Genomic DNA, 22,337 nt, shown 5'->3' with positions numbered 1-22,337 from the left:
TGTATATTAAAATAAGTTAATAAACCTAAAAGTTCAGAATAGGCCCATAACCTATAATCCATTTCAGCTCTGGGTTTCCAAATAGAGGAAAAGTAAAGATGTACTCCATACTTAAAATATATCTGATCACAGAGAGATAACAAGCAATATATTTAGAGAAATAAGAAGCAGATATATAATAAAGAACCAGAAAACCAATATATAATAGGACTTTTTCAATTTTAACACTTTAATAACCCAAGAGTGACAGGTCATGTTCTTCAGCTGAAGTTTTCAGGTATAGATCTGATGATATGCTTAATTTTTAAAATTTTTAAAGAGCACATACTGCCTGTCAAGACCAGTCAGGATAAGCTTTATCATTTTCTCTTCAATACAGTAATTTCAGAGTATATTTTGACCAGAATTCTCAAGCCTTTAACCTGAACTTAACCCCAAGATAGATCTAAAGCTCAATAATCCCACAAAATGAGGGCCAGAAGAAACTCCACTTAGCTAACTTGTTATGACTATCACTTCCATTATTAGAGAAATAAAAGATTTCTAAGAATAGGTAATAGGTTTATTAAGAAAATTTAAAACAGCAAGTCATAAAGATGGAATCTAACTTTTTTTTTTTCTAAAATGTTACAGATAGTAAAACATACTTCAGGAAAACAAAAATGTTAACTGTTCAAGTGCTTCTCTGTGAACTTAGAATAGTTCACCATCTAGATCTTAGGCAAAAATTTGATTTTCAGCTTCCTTTACTGTTTAAAGAAACCTAACCAACAAGCATAGAACAAAATAAAAAATCTCAGAAGTGTGACAAACAGATGGTCTTCTCAAGGGTTGACCTCAATTTTAGGTAATCCTGGCCTCAGGAAACAGATTGAGGTGCTAAGGACACAAGTGAGAAGTAGAGTTTTCCTTCATTTCATTTTGAACATAATCTCCCAACAAACTCGCCTAGGTAATACTATGAATTTTTGCCTTTGAAGAGAGTATACAAGGTCTGCTAATCAGTAAATATTTCTTTAGCACCCAGTCAAATACTTAGCAGCTTAGTGCTAGGGTAGACAGGGAGGGGCAAAACAAGACATCTGTCCTCAAGAGGCTTTCAGTTCAGACAAAACCGATTTGCTGAATGGTACACATCATCAGACGCCTCAGAGCTCCAAGAAATGAAAGATCCTTCTGCTCTGGAATAAATTATTACAAGAAGCTTCATGTTTAGACTTTGAACTAGATATACTTGGGGAGACCAAAATGGAAGAGGGTAACGAACATGGGAAGAGGCTGGGGGACTAGAAGGTATGAATAAACATTTATTAAGTCCCTGCTACTGCCCAGACACTTTACTGGATCTTTCTATATGAATGAACACAGAATATATAAGTGAACATCAGCAGACCTGGCTGCATGACCTTAAGGTTTCATACTAGAAAACAGTAGAAGATAGGGCTGCAAGCTGGACATGGATTCCACTACCAAGGGTAGGAGGAGTCCAGGCAGTGTGGTCTACGAGCAAATGGACAGGGGAAAAGGCCATGCTGACACCCCCCCATTGGATAATCAAACACAAACAACAGATTTTACCCAAACAACTTAGAATATTAATGACAACAGCCAGAATCAGAAATAGAATTTTTAAATTTATTTTAAAAATGCAAAAGTCCTCTGAAAGCTCTGATCCAATTGTCCTTTTATTAGATACTACTAAGGTCCTATCTAAAGTTCACAAAAACACTGATGATGTCTTCATGTGTTATTTTCTTAATGAATAACATGCGTCTCGAGATTTTTTTTTAAGGGAATTAAGGTAAAAGAGAAAAAAAAGGTGGGGGAGGCACACTGATTTCTAGACTTAAAATTAAATTCTGGTCACTACCTTTTTAAATTGAGCAGATCCTGGTTCTAAATTTTCATAAAACCCATTTCTACAGGCCAATTAACATGCTTTTCTGGGTTTATAGGATATAAATTTCCAAAGGGGAAAACAGCTACGTGCCATGTCTTAAGGCATCTACAATTCACGAGTGGACAAATTAGGGGTGCTAAATGCTCATCTAGAGCCTAAAACCCACAAAGGGCAAATCTAAATACATTTTTTAAAAATTTGTCCTCTATTTATAGAGAAAGACAGCTGAAAAATCGAGGCTAATTCCACTTATTATAAAGCAGATAAGCCAAAGAGGATTTAAGTACTGGAGGAACATTTCTACAAAAACCATATGTGGTGGTTCAGCTGTGATACCCTGGAGCCAGGAGGGCTGAGTTCAGGAACCCTATCCAGCCTCCTTGCCAGTAGAACATAATGAAGCAGTTCATTCATTCACCTGTGAAGTGGGGCTACAACTAGAACCTACTTCACAGGGTTATTCTGAGAAATAAGTCAGATTACACATATAAGCATTTAGCAGAGCACCTGGTAGACTAGCAAACAGTAAATGTCTGTTTTGCTTTCATTTTGTATCATCAAATAGTGAGATTTAAGCCCTTAATTTTAACTTTGATTTTATGATACAGCTACTTCGTATAACCTTAGGAATGTCATTAATTCTACTTAGGTTAAATAGAACAGTTTATAAAAGTCTAGCAGACAGTAAGATAATTAATGTTTTAAACTGCACATCCACTACTATAGAGATTTCTTACTAACGGTGGGAAATCTTCAAAGCCCAAATATTGCTCCCCTACATAATAACAACAAAGATAATAGTTTTCTGGTACTTAGGGGCACCTCGGTGGTTCAGTCTGTTAAGCTTCTGCTTTTGGCTCAGGTCATGATCTTGAGGTCCTGGGATCAAGCTCCCCATCAGGCTACCTGCTCAGTGGGGAGTCTGTTTCTTCTTTTCCCTCTCCCAGGCCCCTCCAGCTCACGCATGAGCACATGCACACACACTCTCTCAAGTAAATAAAATCTTTATAAAAAAAAAAAGTTTTCTGGCATTTAGACATCTTCTCACCAGCAATTTACTCTTTGCTTTCTAGCAAATTCTTAACCATGTGCCATTTTAACTGGTGTCCTTCAGTCTAACTTTTTAAAATGAATTTATCTTATATCCCTATTACATTTCTAAGCCTTTCGGTCAGAGAAACACATATTACATTTATTTATGTTCCCACAACACTCTTGTGTTGACGGACTATGGCAATCAATAAACAGGTGAATAAAAGACATGTCTAACTCCATTTCACAGCTTAAAAATTGTAACCTGTATCCAGTACAACTCAATGAATACTTATTCATAATTTCTAAAAAAATCAACTTTGGCAAAATACAAAAGGCAATTTCTTTAAGACTCACAGGTGCTAATAAAAATATATCCCCTGTTGTAGTCCAGAATGGACAATCCAACATAGTAACATAAGACACTGAGAAAAATGTGTAAACCCATTTAGCCATCCTAAAAATCACAACAGACTCTACCTTAGGAAGTTTTTAAAAAGTAGCTAATTTCTAATTGTTGGCAATTATTTTTATTCAGGTGATTTCTGTGGCGATAATTACAGGAAGGAGAAAGCAGGTATGACAAATCTACCCCAAAGCTTCTTTTTAGGAATACTAAGGAAAAGTATAATATATAAATAGAAATATTATATATATAAGTATATATAATATAATTGAAATATAAAAATATATGAATTAAAATATATTATATAATATATAATATAATTGAAATATATAAATATATGAATTTATATATAGGAAATATATGAACATATGAATTGATACTCCAGAAAGAGGAAGTTATTTAAAAAAAAAAAATCAGCAGGCACTGCGTATCCAACATCCCTTGGAAAGAGGACCAACAAAATGCATTAAGCATAAGCTCTACATCAGCAAAACACCCAGCTTGAAACCTAGACACACACCAGCCAGGAAGCTGTGAGATAAGGTTGTGTGTAAAGCCCACTCTTTAAGGGTCTCGACTTACATCCCTCCAAGTTGGTTTTATCTCTGCCTCTTGTACAGGGACATTATGAAAGAACCTTTCATTAGGTGATTACCTTGCAGGAGGAAAGTCAGACATGCCTCTGAATGAACCCATTTTCCTCTTGCTAAAGCCGTGGAGGACACACGGCTTCACAAGAAGTAATTTAGGGAAATGAATCATTTGCTAAAAAGCTCAGTAGCAAGTTGCCTTACCGTCCTCTTGCTTGTTAAAGTCTGGTTGGGTAGGGGGAAAAGGGAAAATCAAATTTAAAGAAAAAATCAAATGAGCAGATCAGAACAAAGGCAGCACTGTGCCGTGTCCGAACGCAGGCTGGAAAGGACAGCTGGGTTCCTGTCCCACAACTGCCACAAACCAGCTTTGTGATCTTGGGCAAACCAGGTAACGCCCAAGGGCTTCAGTTTGCCCTGGTGCAAGAGGGTTGGATTCTATCATCCCCGTGATCCTTCCAGCTCTAATAGTCTGTGAATATAGCACTGAATACTCAGTCACAAATGGGCACCGGTCTTTCTCGTTCCACAGTAAACTGTAATCTTCAAAATGTATCTCACTGTCTGCTAGCTGCTTAGAAACTACCTTCGTGAATGCAGGATTTCAGAGGCCACCACTTCAACAAATGGCCCTCAAATGAGGATGGGATTGAAGGCACTGGGCTATAGAAATCCTCCCTGTTGCCTGCATTTGAAGCATCACATTTTAAATTACAATAGAATCATCCTACTTTTTCAAGAGTAAAGGGCAAATGGAGAGTAAAAGAAACATTGGGTTGAGTGTCAGTATTTTAGGTTGTATGGAACAGCCTCCTTCATCCCTCGAGAGAAAAGCAGAGCACCGTTGTTAATTATTATTCTTAGGAATAAGAAATCCAAGTCCCAGGTTCTCCCCCAAAGTGACTCCTACCTACAAGTCACTTCCCTGCCCCTGTCTGTGCACATCTGTTATGGTCACCCTCACCTAAGGTACTGACTTTTAAATTCTTAGTTTTGCTGCTAGATGCACAAAAGATGTCATGTTGTAATGGTGACTGTGCCCTCAGAAGGAAGGTGGACCTCAGGCATGGCCCAGCCACTGCAAAGGAAATTTCCTTCTTCTCCATCATGGACATATTTTTAACTCTCAAAAGCTTTAAGTACATGGTTTTATTTTTAATTTAGAAGAATTTCATGGAGCAGAATTTGATGTTTCAAAGTAGGAATATTCTAGCAATATGAATAATGCTAATTTCCTGATGACTTTGATTTTCATTGACTAAATGTTCCTAAACTAAGGCAATTCGTCTAGTTAAAGACACCAGAATCAAGAAAAGTCTTCCACAGGGAGCAGGGTTTCAAGGTTGGAACAGTATTATTCCATACATTCTTGATTGCTCGTTCAGTAGCTAGTTTCTCCTCAAACCAAAAATGTGATGTCACCATGTGAACAGTGACATGGGAAAATGACTGAATCTCACTAGAGTAGAAACTAATATTTTACAGAAAAATAAGACTCTATGTCTTATTCAAGAAAACAGTCATTACAAGAGTTCTTTGCTTTATAAGAGCCTCTCTGTTATTGTTTCTGCTGTTTTGCAGGGGGTTGGTTTTTGTTTTACAAACATCTCTTTTATTTCATATGAATTCTCAGTTCCAACATGGCTCTCCCACATAAATTAAATTCAAAAGATTTGGGTGCTCTGGAAAAGATGTCAAGGCCAGACAGTTTTCACTGGAAGCTTTCAGGTCTTTCTCAACTACAGTAAAAGCAAAATCTGTTTCCCTGAATTTTTTTTTTCAAATGCTATCCAACACAGCCCCCAAAACTAGATGTTTTAACTTGTCCTTGAAAAGAGGAGATGAACAGTGAAGAGACTTCAGCACATGTTTACTTCTTAGTAAGACGGTGAACATCTGTGAAGTAATCATTAATCATAGCTGGATTCCTCAGCAAAGATGTTGGCACTGGCACTCCAGCTGGTCACCAGCAATGACTACAAGTAACTCTAGAACACTGACGCCTATTTGATTTGGAAGAGAATAAGGAAAACAATGATGCCGACAGTGTACTGTTCCCCTCGGCTGGTCTCCATCTCAGGGCCTTGCAACATCACAGGCCCAGCTGTTAACCAGATGCAAGCACATGGCCACAGAGTGTGAGAATAAAAATATTAGCATTATTTCCATGGAACTAGTCACATGGTTATTATAGAAATAATCAGCATTTAGTGTACTACAATATTTGTTTTGTTCTTAAATGTTGTAACACCCTAAGGGGAAAAAATTATCTTTATTTGAAAAAGGTTAAAAATGAAAGTACGTGGTATATATCTTTGCTGGAAAACGGTGGGAAATAGATTTGTTGAAACCATATGGAAAGGAAGAGGGAATCAATTAAAAACAGAAATCTAATAAATCTAAAATATTTCCAAATGAAATGCTTGTGGTAAGCTAATTTCTTGTAAACACTGCACTCCCGTCACTTGAACAGTCCCAGATGGTGAACTGATTTTGTGGTCTTAAAATAAAAGTCAGCCAAAAAACCAAAGTGACTACAACTTTATTATCAGTGTAGTGGGAAACAAGAGATCTATAATCAACCAATACATTACTTTTTTCCTTCATGAAATTTAAGAGGTTTGTGGAGTTTTACTAAACAGACAATTTCATTTAAATTTATACGTGTTAAATGGAAGAATAAAAACTAAAATGCAATACTGAAGTTAGAAGGTAAAACCTACAGTTATTTCTAACTTAGAAAAATAAAATTATTTCCAAAAATGCCACAGTTTTGAAATATACTGCAAGGTCTAATTTCTATACTACCATGAATTTCCTTCAGTTGACATCTGTATGATTTTATTCAAGAAAAGTTCAAAACTCATCTTTTTTATATTGAGTTATATAACCAGAAATTATGCCAGGTGGAATAAATATCTACCCTACCTGCTCCACCGTTAATAATCCATTGGAAGATTCTGGCACAGACTGCATAGGGAGAAGCTGGCACAGTGTGCCTAAAAGTAAAGCAACTTCCTTCATACTTCGCCAACAACATACCAGCACCATCTGAGCAGTTACATCACATGTTTTTCTTTCTTTACCTTAAAAAAAAAAAAAAAAGGATCAATTGCAACACTAGACACTTGATTACTCACATCCCAGGTTTCTTAGAATAAGATTATTCATCATTTCCCCAAGAATAATCTACATGAACAAATCAATCGTTTTATTTATTCATAATAAAACAACTAACATTTGTTGAGCATGTGCTCTAAGATTCATGCTAAGTATTTTCTAATGTACTATTTTCAAAATAAATTTTTTAAGATTTTATTTATTTTTCTGACAGAGAGAGAGAGCACAAGTAGGGAGAGTAGAAGAGAGAGAAGCACGCTCTCTGCTGAGCAGAGAACCTGAGGCGGGCCTCGATCCCAGGACCCTGAAGATCATGACCCGAGCCAAAGGCAGTCACCCGACCAACTGAGCCACCCAGGTGCCCCTCAAAATAAATTTTAAAATAAAACACAATACCATTTCAAAAATTAAGTCTAACTTTCAGAAATGAATGAAACAAATTCCGACTATAAATACATTTCATTACTCATCTTGGTGAGGGTAGCTCACCAAGGGGCAGGATAAAACTTTTAAAATCAAAGGAAAATATAAATTTTCTTTCAAACTATATTTAAATTCCATAGCCAATAAACACCAATTATGCTTCCTCTCTTTTTCTAGTTTTTAGAGTATTTTAGTATTAACATTAAAGAAAAATCCAAGGCAAGTTACAAAGCAACCCATTTGTGTTTTTTAAATGCCCACTAAACTAAAAGAGTAAATGCATATACCCATCAATATACAGAATAAATCTAAAAGCAAATACACTTCAAAGAGAAGAAGTGGCTTGGGGGAGTCAATGAAGATCTTTAATTTTGTTTGTTGTTCTTTTTTTTAAGGTAAAATGTAAACACTGAATTGAAATTTTAATTAAGGTTTTAAGTTGTTTTTAATTCAAATTTCCCTCGCTATTGCCTCAAACTATTACAACAAGCATGTATTTAGATGTTATGTTGTGTAGTTTAAAAAATGACGAGAAATTTTTATAAGAGAATATCTCCACCTAGTGGAGAAAGTAGAATATGTACTAAGTCACTAAGCTATTACTGTTGATGACACTTTACAGCATTATAGAAAATGATAAAATAACAACTAAAGAGAAAACAAGCAGTAGAATACAACTTTCAGAGGCTTGATACAATAAAGCAGCTCATGCTTTACTGAGTAATAAGGCTGATTTCCCTTCAGAAATCAAAGGACATGATTTCTTGACCGTAAGGACTCTCACTGCAGAGAACCACAGCACTGTGGCCCAAACCCAAGTTGACTGAACACCACCTGGCTGCCAAGACAGGTGTTCCCACTCAAAGGCTTTCTGTTGTAGCCCCTTATATATTAATGTCCTGGGGTGCACCATTTTCTGGTAAAAGTCTTAGATACAGATTCTCCAAAATAAATCACGGACAAGCTCCAAGACTTTAATTATCTAGAAATGTTCTGCAAACCTATGCATCCTGATTTCCTATGTAAAAAGAACATTTTGTATATGATGTCACTGAACACCAATTACAGTAATACAATATTGATTTTATACGTGCTACCTTTGGTCTCTGCAGAAGCACCAAGATTTGGCACACTGGCATTCAAGTCCTCAAAATCAAAGCTATCACGTTCTTTGAGAATTTTGGCTTGAGTGAAGTAATCATTAGTATCTCGTGGTTGAATCTCACTCAGAATCGTCTGTAAGCGGCTTGCTGACTCTGAGGGAGAGAGAAGGGAGTGCATAAACCACAGTTTTGCAGCCCATGCAGATTTCCCTTGAGAGTATTTGCCCTCAATTTTTTAAATTTTATTTTTGAGAGAGAGAGAGCGAGCGTGAGCGAGTGCGAGGCTGTGCGTGCATGCATATGAATGAGCAGGGGTGGGAGGGGGAAGAGCAGAGGGAGAGGGAGAGAATCTTAAGCAAGCTCCATGCTCAGTGGAGAGGCTCAATCTCATGACCCTGACATCATGACACGACCCAAAATCAAGAGTGCCACACTTAACCGACTGAGCCACCCAGGTGCACCAAATTTTAAAATTTTGAATACTTAAAAATCAGCTCTATTACAAGGGACTTATGGGGTAGATAATGTAAAAATTATTAAGGTCTTCATGACACTTGAGTGTGCTTTTAAAATACGGCAAAAATTTTAAATTGGTTGAAAACAAGACAAAACAACACAACAAAAACTCTCCACAGGACAAAGACCACTCTCTCATTTACATCACTTTACTTTCTTTTTCTCTTTACACTGCTTTCCTTAGTGTTGTCTAAGGATCGCAAATACGGTGCTCAGTCATGTGAGAAAAGAAAACTAAACTTCAGGCAATTTGATTTTAAGAGGTAAGAAACCACAACAACAAAACAATCTTTAACACAATATTGTATTGTCAACTGTACTTCAATTAAAAATAAAGAAAAAAACCTTTTATAGCTCAGGAATATTATGAAGACACCTTAGCTATCTTCAAAATGCATTAGGTAATATACTGCTTTCTAAGTATGATTTACAGTCCTTGTATTATACTGAACTTCATTTTTATTCTTAAGCACTCAATGAATTAGGAAAAGTAAGCTTTATGAATGCGACACTTTATTCACGCTGAGTCTCCACCTACAACAGGAACCAGCTCATAGCAGAGGCTCAGTAACACGGGTTAAAGGAATGAACAGATGATGATGTAATGAAGAGCTAGGCAGGCTCACAGAGTTTAAGAAAAAAAATAACAACAGCTAGTAACTTGAAACCAATTTTTAAAAAAATCAAACAACAGGTATTTTATAAATCTATTAGATACTTTTTTTAGATACTTACTTTTTTTTTAGAAGATTTTATTTATTTGTCAGAGAGAAAGAACATGCACAAGCCAGGGGAAGGGCAGGCAAAGGGAGAAGCAGGCTCCCTACTGAGCAAGGGGCCCATCTAGGGACTCAGTCCCAGGACCCTGTGATCATGACCCAAGCCAGAGGCAAATGCTCAACCAACTGAGCCACCCAGGAGTCCCTAGATACACTTACATTTTAGGTCTTATAGGAGATACAAAGACCCTACGCGCTGTCAAAATGACTCAAACACCTTATGTTCACTTAGGGCTTCCATGAAAATATTGCCAAAACATATTTTGACAATCATGAAAAAGTAACACTGGCTCCAAAGAGAAACCATGGAAGAATAAAAGGATGAGCAGAATAAAATTTTACCCATTAGTTTTTATGGCTTTCAGAGGAAACATTTTCAAGGAATTCAGAATGCATGGTAGATAATGCAGGACAGAAATAGGAATAATGGAGACAACCCGAGGTAAAAAGAAAAGGCAAAACCAAGGAAAAGTCTAAGGGGCACAGACTATTTTTGAGACCAAAAGACATTCTAAAACTTTAATAATAGAATTTTGGCATATGCTATAGGCCCCACCCATGACGGATGACAAGTATTCAAGATTTCTCATCCAGAATATACTGATATTTGCCTGACCCAAATACTTTAAGATTGGATGTTTCTTATTCCCACATGTTGTTTTAGTAGGAAAACTAAAACATCAAGTTTTGGTAGACTACCAGCCAAAATAAACAAATAACTGTGTCTTACTATCATAAACCGTCACCAATCTGCCAATTCATTTATTTTTATTTTTTTATTTTTTTTAAGATTTTATTTATTTATTTGACAGAGAGAGATCACAAGTAGGCAGAGAGGCAGGCAGAGAGAGAGAGAGGAGGAAGCAGGCTTCCTGCTGAGCAGAGAGCCCGATGCGGGACTCGATCCCAGGACCCTGAGATCATGACCCGAGCCGAAGGCAGCGGCTTAACCCACTGAGCCACCCAGGCGCCCCACTGTCAATTCATTTTTAGTAAAGAACAAAACCCAACATTTTCTATGCAAACGTGCAACTCCAAGTTACTTTAATTGGGTGTTTATGATACACTCAGTGTGTTCTTAGTACAAGCCTCTCGTGTGCACTCCTCAAATGCATTCACAAACTTTATTTTAACACTAAACGTACACCTTTCCCAGACAATCCCTTCTGGCTGTTACAGGACAGGTATATATATGCCACCTACAGCATCCCACGCACTGGGTTTAGTTCCTATCCTTTCTGGAACTGCTCACCCATTGATTTTTCATGGTAACAAATATTTATTGTATACCTACTTCTACCAGGCACTTGCTAAGAACAACAGAGGAAAGTATCCCTCTTAAACCACAATAAATCCATGAAGAACACTTTGGGAAGAAAAAGGGATAAGTAAGACCCACAAGGTTGCAGGAGCCCAACTACTACAGGACCTGGTCTGAGGTCGCTCAAGTATTTTAAACAAATGGAGTGGGGCAGAGCACAAGGGTTAAGCAGAGATTATGGGAAGCATGATGAATGACATGAGTAGGAAAGATTGCTGGGGATATAGTATAAAAAGAAAATGGAAGGAGCTGATAAGAGTAGATGGGGGTGAAACCAGCTGGGAGATCCCTAGAGTCATCCAAACAAGAGAGATAAAGGCCTAGGAGAAGGTAAGAGGGTGGCAGATAAAAACAAAAGAGATTTGAAAATATTTAAGGGGTACCACTGAAAGAACATGAAGTCAAGCAAGATATGTAAGGAACAGAAGAGAGACAACAAGCACTGCTAGGCTCCTGACTTGCACAAACAGACCTTTGTTAGGGCCATTTGCAAAGACACAGGGCTTGGGAGGGAAAAGGCAGATGAAAGTTCATGAGTTCAATTTGGGGCATTTTGAGTATCTCCTCCTATTTTTTATTTTAATTAAACGGTCTCTGTGTGTCAAATGCCCTTTGCCCATTCCTGATTCCTAATAAGCTTCCATCTCTGACTAAACCCCACCTCCTGATTTATTGCTCACTCTCCTAGCCCCAGCAGCTACCTGGTAGGTGGTGCTCTGAAACGACAATATTAGAATATCTGATTTACCCCAGAAGAGGAAGTATCTTGTTCATCACCCGGTTCATTTATTTGTTTTGGTTATTTTTTAAGAGTTAAAGACATTACTAAAATGGCAGAAGATATTACTAACCATAATAAATAGCTTCTTGACCCACCTATTAGTTTCTGTATCTTCCCAAAGAAATGATTTGGCAGGGAGAGGCACAATGAGCAAAAATACAGGAATTCTAGCTTTTTTCATTTGCTGACCTGAATCAGTGTCCATTGGGATAAGGCCCTCTGGGGAGGAGCTCTGAATGACAGGAGACACCACAGCAGAAAGCCTGTAAGACATCAAAAGGAGCTTCTCTACCACAGGTGTCCATTCGCTCACCAACCGCAGGCTGCTGCAACGAGGACGGTAAGGAAATTTACACTAAAAGCAAAATTCAAAATTTTCAAATGGAAATTACATAAAGGAATCTATTTTAAAATTGTGCAATCTATGAAATGTTTAAGATATAAAAATAAGTGTACATTTTTAAAATCTAATTTTTAATTATCTTTAAGACAACATACTCCTTTCCCAGGACACAATCCAATAAGGGTTTAAAGTTCAGACACGCATGCTCAGGAGAGAGCTGTGGCTACACTTACTTTAGAGATAACCTCTGCAAAGCTCCGGTGATACAGTGAACTCGCCCATACAGTGGAAATGATGCTGCTGCCTGAAGGAGAGAATTTTCCGCCTGAGATACTTCTTCCTCAAGATTTTCCAACAAGCATTTGATGACTAGAAAAAGCAAACAAAAAACCAAAGTAATGCCCGCTTAAAAACACATTTATAAATTTGTGAATAGCTTAACAGTCCCCACAGAAAAATCCAGCTCAACTCAACTGTGTTAGAGGTTTTATATTAAAAAAGAAATTTTCCCTCCCAATCCCATCTTGTTTCATTTATTCTTCTACCCACTTAAGCCTCCATGTTGCATCACCACTTCCTCATATCAGGGAGATCATATGATAGTTGTCTTTCTCTGCTTGACTTATTTCGCTAAGCATGATACGCTCTAGTTCCATCCACGTTGTTGCAAATGGCAAGATTTCATTTCTTTTGATGGCTGCATAGTATTCCATTGTGTATATATACCACATCTTCTTGATCCATTCATCTGTTGATGGACATCTAGGTTCTTTCCATAGTTTAAAATATATGTTTATAAAAAATAAAAAATTAAAAAAATAAAATAAAATAAAAAAAAAAAAAGAAATTTTCAAAGTGATCCAGCCTGCTATGCATTTCCAGTCAAGAAAGCAGAACTGGGTCTTTCCCTAAGTTCCTGGATCTATTTTCAGCAATGACTCTGAATAATTCCTCCTAGACATCCTCTATCTAGGGAACCAGACCCCAGGCCCATGTACCATGGGCTACTTGAACAGTTGTTGTTTTGTGGTTTTTTTAAACAATGCCTTTTTTGAGGTATAATTCACATACCACACAATTTACACATTTCAAGTATATAAGTCAGTGGTTTTTAGTATATTCACAGATATGTGCAATCATCGCTACAGTGAATTTTAGAACATTTTAATCCTCCCCCAAAAAAACCCTTACCCATTATCAGTCACTCCCCTCCTTGCATCTCTCACCATCCCCAGCCCTAAGCAAAAACTTATCTATTTTCTAAGTCTACAGATTTGCCTATTCTGAACATACATAAACAGAATCATAAAATATGGGGCTTCTTCCACTTAGCAGTGTTTTCAAAGTTCATCCACACTGGATCATACAAGTATTTCATTCCTTTTTATGGCTGAAAAACAGTCCCTTGTATGAACACACCACATTTTATTTATCCATTTATCAGTTAATAGACATGGGAGCTGTTCCTATGTTTTGCCTATTAAGAATAATTCTGTGAACATTCACATACAAGTCTTTGTTTGGGCATAGTTTTCATTTCTCTCAATGTATGTCCAGTATGGACTAAATGTTTACATGCTTCCCCAAATTTCTATTTGAAGCCCCAAGTCTCATATTTGAAAATGGGAGTCTTTAAGAGGAAATTAGGTTTAGATGAGATTGTGAGAGTGGGACCCCCATGACGAGATTAGAGTCCTTCTAAGAAGGGGAAGAGAGACCAGAGCTGGCTTCCTCTCCTCCATGTGAGCACAGAGCAAGAAGGGTGCTGTCTGAAGCAAGGGAGAGGGTTCTCATCAAGAACTGAAACTGCTCACACCTTAATCTTGAACTTCCCAGCCTCCAGAACCATGAGAGCTAAATGTTTGTTGTTGAAGCCACCCAGGCTATGGTATCCTGTTACAGCAGCCTCAGTGTGGAACTGTAGGATCATATGGTAATGCCATGTTTAACTTTCTAAGGAATTGCCAGACTGTTTTCCAATGTAGCTGTACCATTTTATATTCCTGCCAGCAGCGTGTAAGGGCTCTGCTTTTATTTTGTTTATAGCCACCCTACTGGGTGTGAAGTGCTTCCTCATTGTAATTTGGATTTGCATTTTCCTACCAGCTAATGATGTGGAGCATCTTTTCATGTGATTATTTTTCACATTTATCTTTTATGGAGAAATGTCTATTCAGATTCTTTGTCCATTTTTAAATTTGGTTATATCATTTTACTAGGGAGTTGTAAAAATTCCTTATATATTCTAGATATAAGTCCTTTCTCAGATAAAGGAACCCCAAATATGCTTCCCATTCTACATGTTGTCTTTTCACTTTCTTAAGGACATCCTTGACACGTTTCAAATTTTCATTAAGTCCAATTTATCTATTTTTTCTTTGCTTGTGCTGTGAGTGCCAGATCTAAGAAACCACTACCTAATCTAAGATTACAAAGATTTACCTCGTGTTTTCTTCTAAGAGTTTTGTTCTTTTTAGTTTTTGTATTTAGGTCTTTGATCCATTTTAAACTAATTTTTGCATATGGTATAAAGAAGTAGATCCAGCTTCATTCTTCTGCATGTAACTACCCAGTTATCCCAGCACAGACAGTATCTCCTCTAACCCCTCTAGAGTTATACTTTAAATTTTAAAGCTGTGTATAACAAGTAAATTATTAACATTTAAAATACACAAAGAAGTCCTAAAAAAATCAATAGGAGAAAGACAAACAGCCCTACAGAAAACTAAAGAACACGAACAGGAATTTCACAGAAGGGGAGAAGTGAATTGTTATAAACATGTAAAAAGATGCTCAGTTGCATTAGCAACCAGAAAAATGCAAGATGAAACCACAAGATACCACTTTATATTCCATAAACCTCTAAAATCTGACAATAGCAAGTTATAGTGATGATGTAATACACAACTCTTCAAAATTTATTGGTGGTAATGTATTTTAAAAATCTATTTGCCATCACCTAGTTAAGTTGAAGATGCACATACTTTATAACAAGGCTATTCTACTTTTTTGTTTACCATAGTATCTCAGACCTGTCCATTAGAAGAGATATTTATGAGAATGTTCACATCAGCATGATATATTTAGAAAAAAGAAGTCCCTCAACAGGAGAATGCATTAATAAAATGTAGTAAATTTGTATAATACATATGGTACTATTTATATAAAATTTAAAATCATGTCAAAGTAAATAATATATTGCTTAATGATATATACATGGGTGGTAAAATTTTGGTAAAAACAAGATGAAAGACTGATATAAAACACAGAAGAGTTATTATGTGGCCGGGGAGGGAGCTAGGATAGAAGAGAAGCTTTAAAGGTATGGATGCTATTGAGTGTAATTACCTAGCTTGGGAATAAAACTTATGACATTTTTATACAATTACTATTTATAGCCTATATCTATATTTAAATATTTTTATATGCTTGAAATATCTCATAGTTTTTTTAAATGACTTGAATTTGAAAGCCTGTACATGAACAGTTTGCCCCAAGTACAAACTTCTTCCTGTCGTGTATTAAGGTCTCCTTTTGAGTCCAGCCCTGAAGCAACTAGAGTGGACAGGTGCTATCTTCCATGGCACTTGTCCCTTCCTTATCCCCACAGCCTCCTAATTTTCTCCCATTATTAGTTCCCTTTCTTGGGGCATTTTTTACCATCGTGGAGACAACAGTTTTTAACACTCTTCCTACATCTGACCTCACTCTCTCTCTCTCTTTTATTTTTTTTAAATAAAAATCCGTATCTGTCCTTATTTACAAGTCCAAATGAAGATTTATTAGCACAAAATTAAGCACATGAATCCCCAAGAAATATTTATTGGGAATCACTAGACCTAAACCAGTCAGCTAGGTTTTAGAACTGGCTATATGGGAAGAGTAAAAGGCAGGGGTCTGACACTCAGTTAAAACATAAACTTGATAGACAAAGGAACTCTGCTCTTTATAGAAAGAGCAAAGATGATCTAGCTATAGTCATAGTAAAATTTCTGCCACCAAAAAAGTACATTTTTTATAAAGATGTCCTATTTAAATAAGAGCTCTATTAGTGTCCATTTGCATAATCTACAAATAAGTAGATTATTTAAACATGAATTTAAACATGAATCCTCTGTTTAGAAACAGTGTTACAGCTGAGTAAATTATTTATTTGCAAAAGAGAAATTCGCAGTATTCTTATATGCTAGTAAACTCTTCAATAAAAAAAAACAAACAAAACAACAAACAAACCAAAAAAAACACCCCAAAACAAAACACAAAATAGGGGCTCTTAGGTGGCTCAGATCATGATCTCAGGATCCTGGGATCAAGCTCCAAGTTAGGCTCCCAGCTTAGCAGGAAGCCTGCTTCTCCCTCTTCCTCTGCTATTCCCTGCTGTTTGTGTTCTTAATCTCTCTCTTCCTCATTCTCTCTCTCAAATAAATTTTAAAAACCTTTTAAAAATTTTTTTAAAATGTAAAAAACACAAAATAAATGTTTGCCACTAGCTACGCTAACTAAATGAATAGAGAGAAAGTAAGATACTGGTTTTGATAAGCAACAGCAAAAGGACATTTATTCAATACAAACCCATTAATGTGTTCCTCTCCACCATAATGGCAGACTTATCTTCAGCTCCACATGTAGCCTGCTGAGTTTTTAAGTAGGCAGACAGAGATGAGGGCAGGGCATCCTGCCAGATTAAGAAGTTCAGCAGGTAGGAAGCTGTCACACAGTCATATGGTTTAGTGCTTGAGCTGAGCTCCAATGCTGCCTGGAATAAGCCTTGCAGTTTCTCTGAATCCTGGAATAAAGAACAGACTCAGTAACTGTCACTGAAACATTTCTTTAATTTGAAGGAATTTAGAATCAGGGCCTGCCACATAACTGAAACTTGATATAAATATTAATTCAATTCCCTTTTCCCCAGAATATAGGTTAGACATTTTTATTACTGATTATTATTATTACTCAGCTCTAGTGATGAGGATCTTGAAAATAATGTGATTGGGAAATTGACACTAATAAAGCTTTTTTTTTAGTAACTCTTTCTCCAGCAGAAGCATACTTTTTCTTGTAAAAATTCTGCGATGACTATAATCAGAAATCTTTTTATTTCCATATAGACCAGAGGGTTTTTTTTTTGTATGCTGAAGTCTGTTTTACCTGAGCAGCATACTCCTACACTCCCCGCCAACCCCCTCCCCATTCAGCAAATTCAATGGAAAAAAATAGAAATTCACACAAAAGTACACAAAAGTACAAATCCACAGGACTGTTCCTGGCAAAGATCCATATATATACATAGATATGGATTTGCTATATATATATATATATATATATGGCAAATAAAGTGATCGTATCAAATAAAGTGCTATATATATATATATATGGCAAATAAAGTGATCGTATCAGCCTCAGAAATTCTCCATCAGAGCTCCCACACCTGTATGTCATAGAAACATCCACTGACATGTCCTAAAGAAGAGAATAAAGGACAGTTCACTGTAATCTGTATGGAAAGGCACTGGGCTGAGGTCAAGAGACATGGGTCCTCAACCCAGCTCCATGGCTGGCATATTCACTACACTGAGTCTCAGGGTTTCACTGCTCAATAGTATTAATTCTACTAGGATTACTCCATAATTGTCTAATGCAAGGGAAACAAATCATTACAAGATTAACTTTTAATTTGGCTATAGGTACACCAATATTTACTTTAATTGGAAATCTATTAATTTACAATAGATATCAAACATATTGATTCAAATACCAGTTTCTTTCAGTTTAAATTCTTTATCATTTGATAAGTTTAATTTTCTGTGACCTAAAAAATTTAGAGTGGCCAAAAGCTCAAATCAAAATAAATACTAAAAAAAACCAATTAAGCATCTAAGCCATTATTTTTTTATAATGAACAATTAGGTCCCTGAATTGCTTAACTGACAAGTAAGAAACACAATAAATAGCCTTTGGAGTCTAAAATATCTTTGCTCCAGGGCACCTGGAACATCTGCCTTCAGTTCAGGTCATGATCCCAGGATCCTGGGGAGTCAGCTTCTCCCTCTCACTCTGCTGCTCCTGTTGCTTGTGCTGTCTCATTTGCGCGCGCATGTGCTCTCTCTCTCTCTCTCTCTCAAATAAATAAATAAAATCTTAAAATAAATAAAATACCTTTGTTCTATCATCTAAAGTCAGTAAAAATATAAAGACCTTGGATATGTAGCTCTACAAGAAAAAAGGGCAACAGACAATGTGAGTAATAAAGTCATACACTACAAAAATATGCCATCAAAAAAATATATACATAGGTCCTTAGAGAAATTAGTTTGGATTCAAAAACATTTTAAAGTTATCTCAAAGGACCAACCAAGTCTTTCATATAGGTGCTATATATATACACACAACCCCCCCGCCCCGACTTGAGATAGTTTCAAAATATTTGCCAAGAATGAGTCATAGGTATATATGTATGATATATAAATGACACACATATATCATACATAATAAAACGCTTCAGTGTGATGAATGGTAAGGGACAAGGAGAATGAGCAGGTGGGAGAGAAGAAAGGAAGAGAAAGCACCTCCTTTAAAAACTCCATTTGGTACAAAACTTAGAAGCCCAAGCATCAAAAGAAGCTTCTGCTTACCAAGGCACCTGAAAGATCACAAAGATAAATGGACACTGGAGAACCACTCCTAATACAGACCCAAGTTAGAAAAGATGCTCTAGGATCTTGCAATGCCATCTTGAAGCCAATGAAACAGATACCTTGTGCTCTCTGACATGAGCTCCTACAGAATGCCACTGAATCTCAGGGTGCCTGGGTGGCTCAGTGGGTTAAACATCTGCCTTTGGCTCAGGTCATGACCACAGGGTCCTAGGATCAAGCCCCACACTAGGCTTCCTGCTCAGTGGGAACATCTTTCTCCCTCTCCCACTATCCCTCCCCCTGCTCTCGTGCTCTTTCTCTGATAAATAAATAAAATCTTAAAAAAAAAAAAAAAGAAGAAGAAGAAGAAGAATCCACTGTATCTACAAGCTGTCCTGCCCTAGCTAGAGCCTAATAGCCAGAGAACAGAGAACAGCACCAGCCCTGGTAGACGCCTTTGGCTTCTATATAGCTCTAACAGAAAGCCAGAGCAAAGCCCTAGAGCCAGTAAACCCACGGATGCCGGTGATCTCACAGCCCCAGAACACACTCCAAGGGCACAGCCAAGCACCTCGGTTGGAGTGTCCCCTGCAGACCCATCCCCATGCTGTGCCCTCACTCTCAAGCCCCCCCTTTTCTTCCCACTCCAAGTTTGGCAGTGCCTGCTGTCAGGAAGAGAATGGGGGCTGGGATGGGGTAGAAGGCCAGGGGAGAAAACTGCTGTTAACCTCAAGTACTGAGTTTCAGTCTCAGTTTAGCTATTGCTTGTTGGAAGATCAGAAACACGTTCTCTGCCTCACTTACACTCAGCTTCCCAGTCAACTTAGCAAGAATGTTATCTCAAAAAACGCAAGTTACTGTAAGTGATGTGTTTTGACAGAATATTAACATGTCCACGGGAACTGGGGAGACCACAGTTAACTGAAATCTACGAATACTCCTGTGAGCAAGAAAACCTACCACTTCTTACACATCCTTTTTTTACCAAAACAATAAAAGAAGCAAAACTCAAGGATCTGCAGTTCATTTTCTCTCATGGTATTTCCTTTCTTCACACCATCCATCCCTACCTCCTCCAACATCCCTACCACCCTGCAACACTAGGAGTATTAATAATAACTGAAGGATCAGAAGATGTGAGAAGGCAGACGCAAAAAGCCTGCATAATCCACAGACTGCTTTATTTGCTGCTAAAATAAAGTCTTCATGCATACACCACATTCACATTCACACAGGAAAGGTCCGAATACCTGAAACTGTATAACTGTTTTTGGTAACTTCATCAGAAGATCAAATGCTAAAATCTTGACTTCTTCAAAAGTGCTGGTAAAACATTCCATTAGTGTGTGGAAGCGACTAATATCAATATCATGGCTCAGCTGATACACTGTTTGGACTTGACCTAAAAATAGAAAAAGATTTAAAAGTGAATAATAAGAGGGGGCGCCTAGCTGGCTCACTTGGTAGAGCATGGGACTCTTGATCTAAGACTCGTGAGTTCAAGACCCACATTGGGCATGAAGCCTACTTAAATAAATATATATTTTTTTAAGTTAATAAAAGAAAAAGGAAATCAACACGTTGAAGTTATCTGACCAAATTTATAGAAAATTGGTGCAAATATTCACATTCACAGTTTACCCATAACAGCACAAAAGAATAATTTTTCCTTATTTCCTAAAATGATAAAATAAATATTAAAGTTCCCCAAATAAAAAGCACTTCTTAAAATTTTGTTTAAAACCAATTCATTCTAGGAAGACCTGGGTGGCTCAGTGGGTTAAGCCTCTGCCTTCAGCTTAGGCCTCCTGGGATCAAGTTCCTCATCAGGCTCCCTGAGGCTTCTCCCTCTGACTCTGCCTGTCTCTCTCTCTTTGTCTCTCATGAATAAATGAATTTTTTAAGTCTTTAAAAATATATAAATAAACAAAACCACTTCATTCTTTTTCAAAAGGATATACTGTATATAAAAGATTCCTAAGTTAGTTTTTAAATAAATAAAAAAAATAATAAATTTAGGAATGACTTCTAAAAAATCTTTGTAAAATGTCTTAACCTAGAATCCAAAGTCCTACCATGTCTTAGTTAAACCAACACAGAATAATTGATATGATGATGTATCCTACTAGAATTGCCAGGCATCAAAGATAGCGAAGGAGTCTTCTGGCTATTCAGGCACAAAAGCTCAATTTATCTCCAAAATGGGACAACATTAACTCTTCACCTTAGCAACATGTAGTGCTAGAAGACTGTGGAGCAACATCCTCAGAGAAAGGTGTGGTGAAAAATTATACATCAACATCCTACTCCAGGAGCGTCAAGTGGGTCAGATGGTTAAGCATCCAAGTCCTGGTTTGGGCTCAGGTCATGATCTCAGTGTCTCAAGATTCAGTACTGCACTGGGCTCCACACTCAGGGCGGAGTCTGCTTGAGGATTCACTCTCTCCGTCTGCCCCTCCCCTATGCTCTCTCTGTCTCTCTTGAATAATAAATAAATAAATCTTAAAAAAAAAAAAAATCCTACTCCAGCATCAGGAACAATGTCAATAGAAGCATTTTTGAATGTTTAAGAAATTAAGAACTATATTTCCCCAATAACTCTTCTCAAAATAAAAGTGAAATGCAGCCAACCAAGAAATGAACAGAAAAACTATCACCAAAAAATAATGGTAGTCACCAAATCCACTTAACTCTGAGATTAAGACTAAACAACTGTGGCAATAAAAGGTTTCACAAAATGCAAAGAACATTAACAAGATTTAACATACTACCCACTCTGATAACACCTGAAAACATGAAGATGTTCAATATGATGCGCATTTCTTTTTATTTATTTTTTTAAATGTGCATTTCTTTTTTATTTATTTATTTTTTAAAAATGATTTTATTTATTTATTTGACAGAGAGAGATCACAAGTAGAAAGAGAGGCAAGCAGTTGGGGGAGGGAAGCAGGCTCTCTGCTGAGTGGACAACCCGATGCAGGGCTCGATCCCAGGACCCATAACCCAAGCCGAAGGCAGAGGGTTAACCCACTGAACCACCCAGGCGCCCCCGCATTTCTTTTTTAATCTTAATTCACAAGTTAGTGCAAACCTGTGAAATTCCTAAAGCAAGTGAATGGAGTTTTTGTCATTTCATTCATGTCTGATTAAATTTGCTTCTTTTCGAACTCAGATGCTTTTAATTCCTTTTTCTTGCCTTGCTGCTCTGGTTGAAGTTTGCAGTACAATGGTGACACCAGTGGGCAAATGAGCATCTGTGTCTTGTTCCTGATCACAAAGGAAAGACTTTCTTTCAGTCTTTTACCATTGAGTTTCGTGTTAAGTGTGGGTTTTTCATGAATGTCCTTTAACCTACTGAGGAAGCTCCTTTCTATTCCTAGTTTCT

General features: G+C 37.0%; 1 protein-coding gene across 8 annotated transcripts in view; it reads right to left on the bottom strand.

Moving 5' to 3' along the window:
- THADA (THADA armadillo repeat containing) overlaps positions 1–22,337 on the bottom strand; it is a 329,451-nt gene that overhangs the window by 273,252 nt on the left and 33,862 nt on the right. For 5 of the 8 annotated variants that reach the window (XR_009344817.1, XM_059134619.1, XM_059134620.1 and 2 more), the window contains 6 exons: positions 20,200–20,351; positions 16,887–17,100; positions 12,548–12,683; positions 12,161–12,297; positions 8,566–8,727; positions 6,857–7,014 (listed from right to left, as the gene is read on the bottom strand). Coding sequence is in view for 7 of the 8 variants with exons in the window: in XM_059134619.1 (XP_058990602.1) it covers positions 6,857–7,014; positions 8,566–8,727; positions 12,161–12,297; positions 12,548–12,683; positions 16,887–17,100; positions 20,200–20,351 (959 nt within the window). In the remaining variant the exon portion in view is untranslated. The remainder of the gene's footprint in view (positions 1–6,856; positions 7,015–8,565; positions 8,728–12,160; positions 12,298–12,547; positions 12,684–16,886; positions 17,101–20,199; positions 20,352–22,337) is intronic. The other 3 variants (XM_059134621.1, XM_059134622.1, XM_059134624.1) reach the window with 3 other exon arrangements.

The sequence above is a fragment of the Mustela lutreola genome, chromosome 9 (assembly GCF_030435805.1).
Source record: "Mustela lutreola isolate mMusLut2 chromosome 9, mMusLut2.pri, whole genome shotgun sequence".
NCBI classification, from domain to species: Eukaryota; Metazoa; Chordata; class Mammalia; order Carnivora; family Mustelidae; genus Mustela; species Mustela lutreola.
This window is presented reverse-complemented; position numbering and strand designations above follow the sequence as displayed.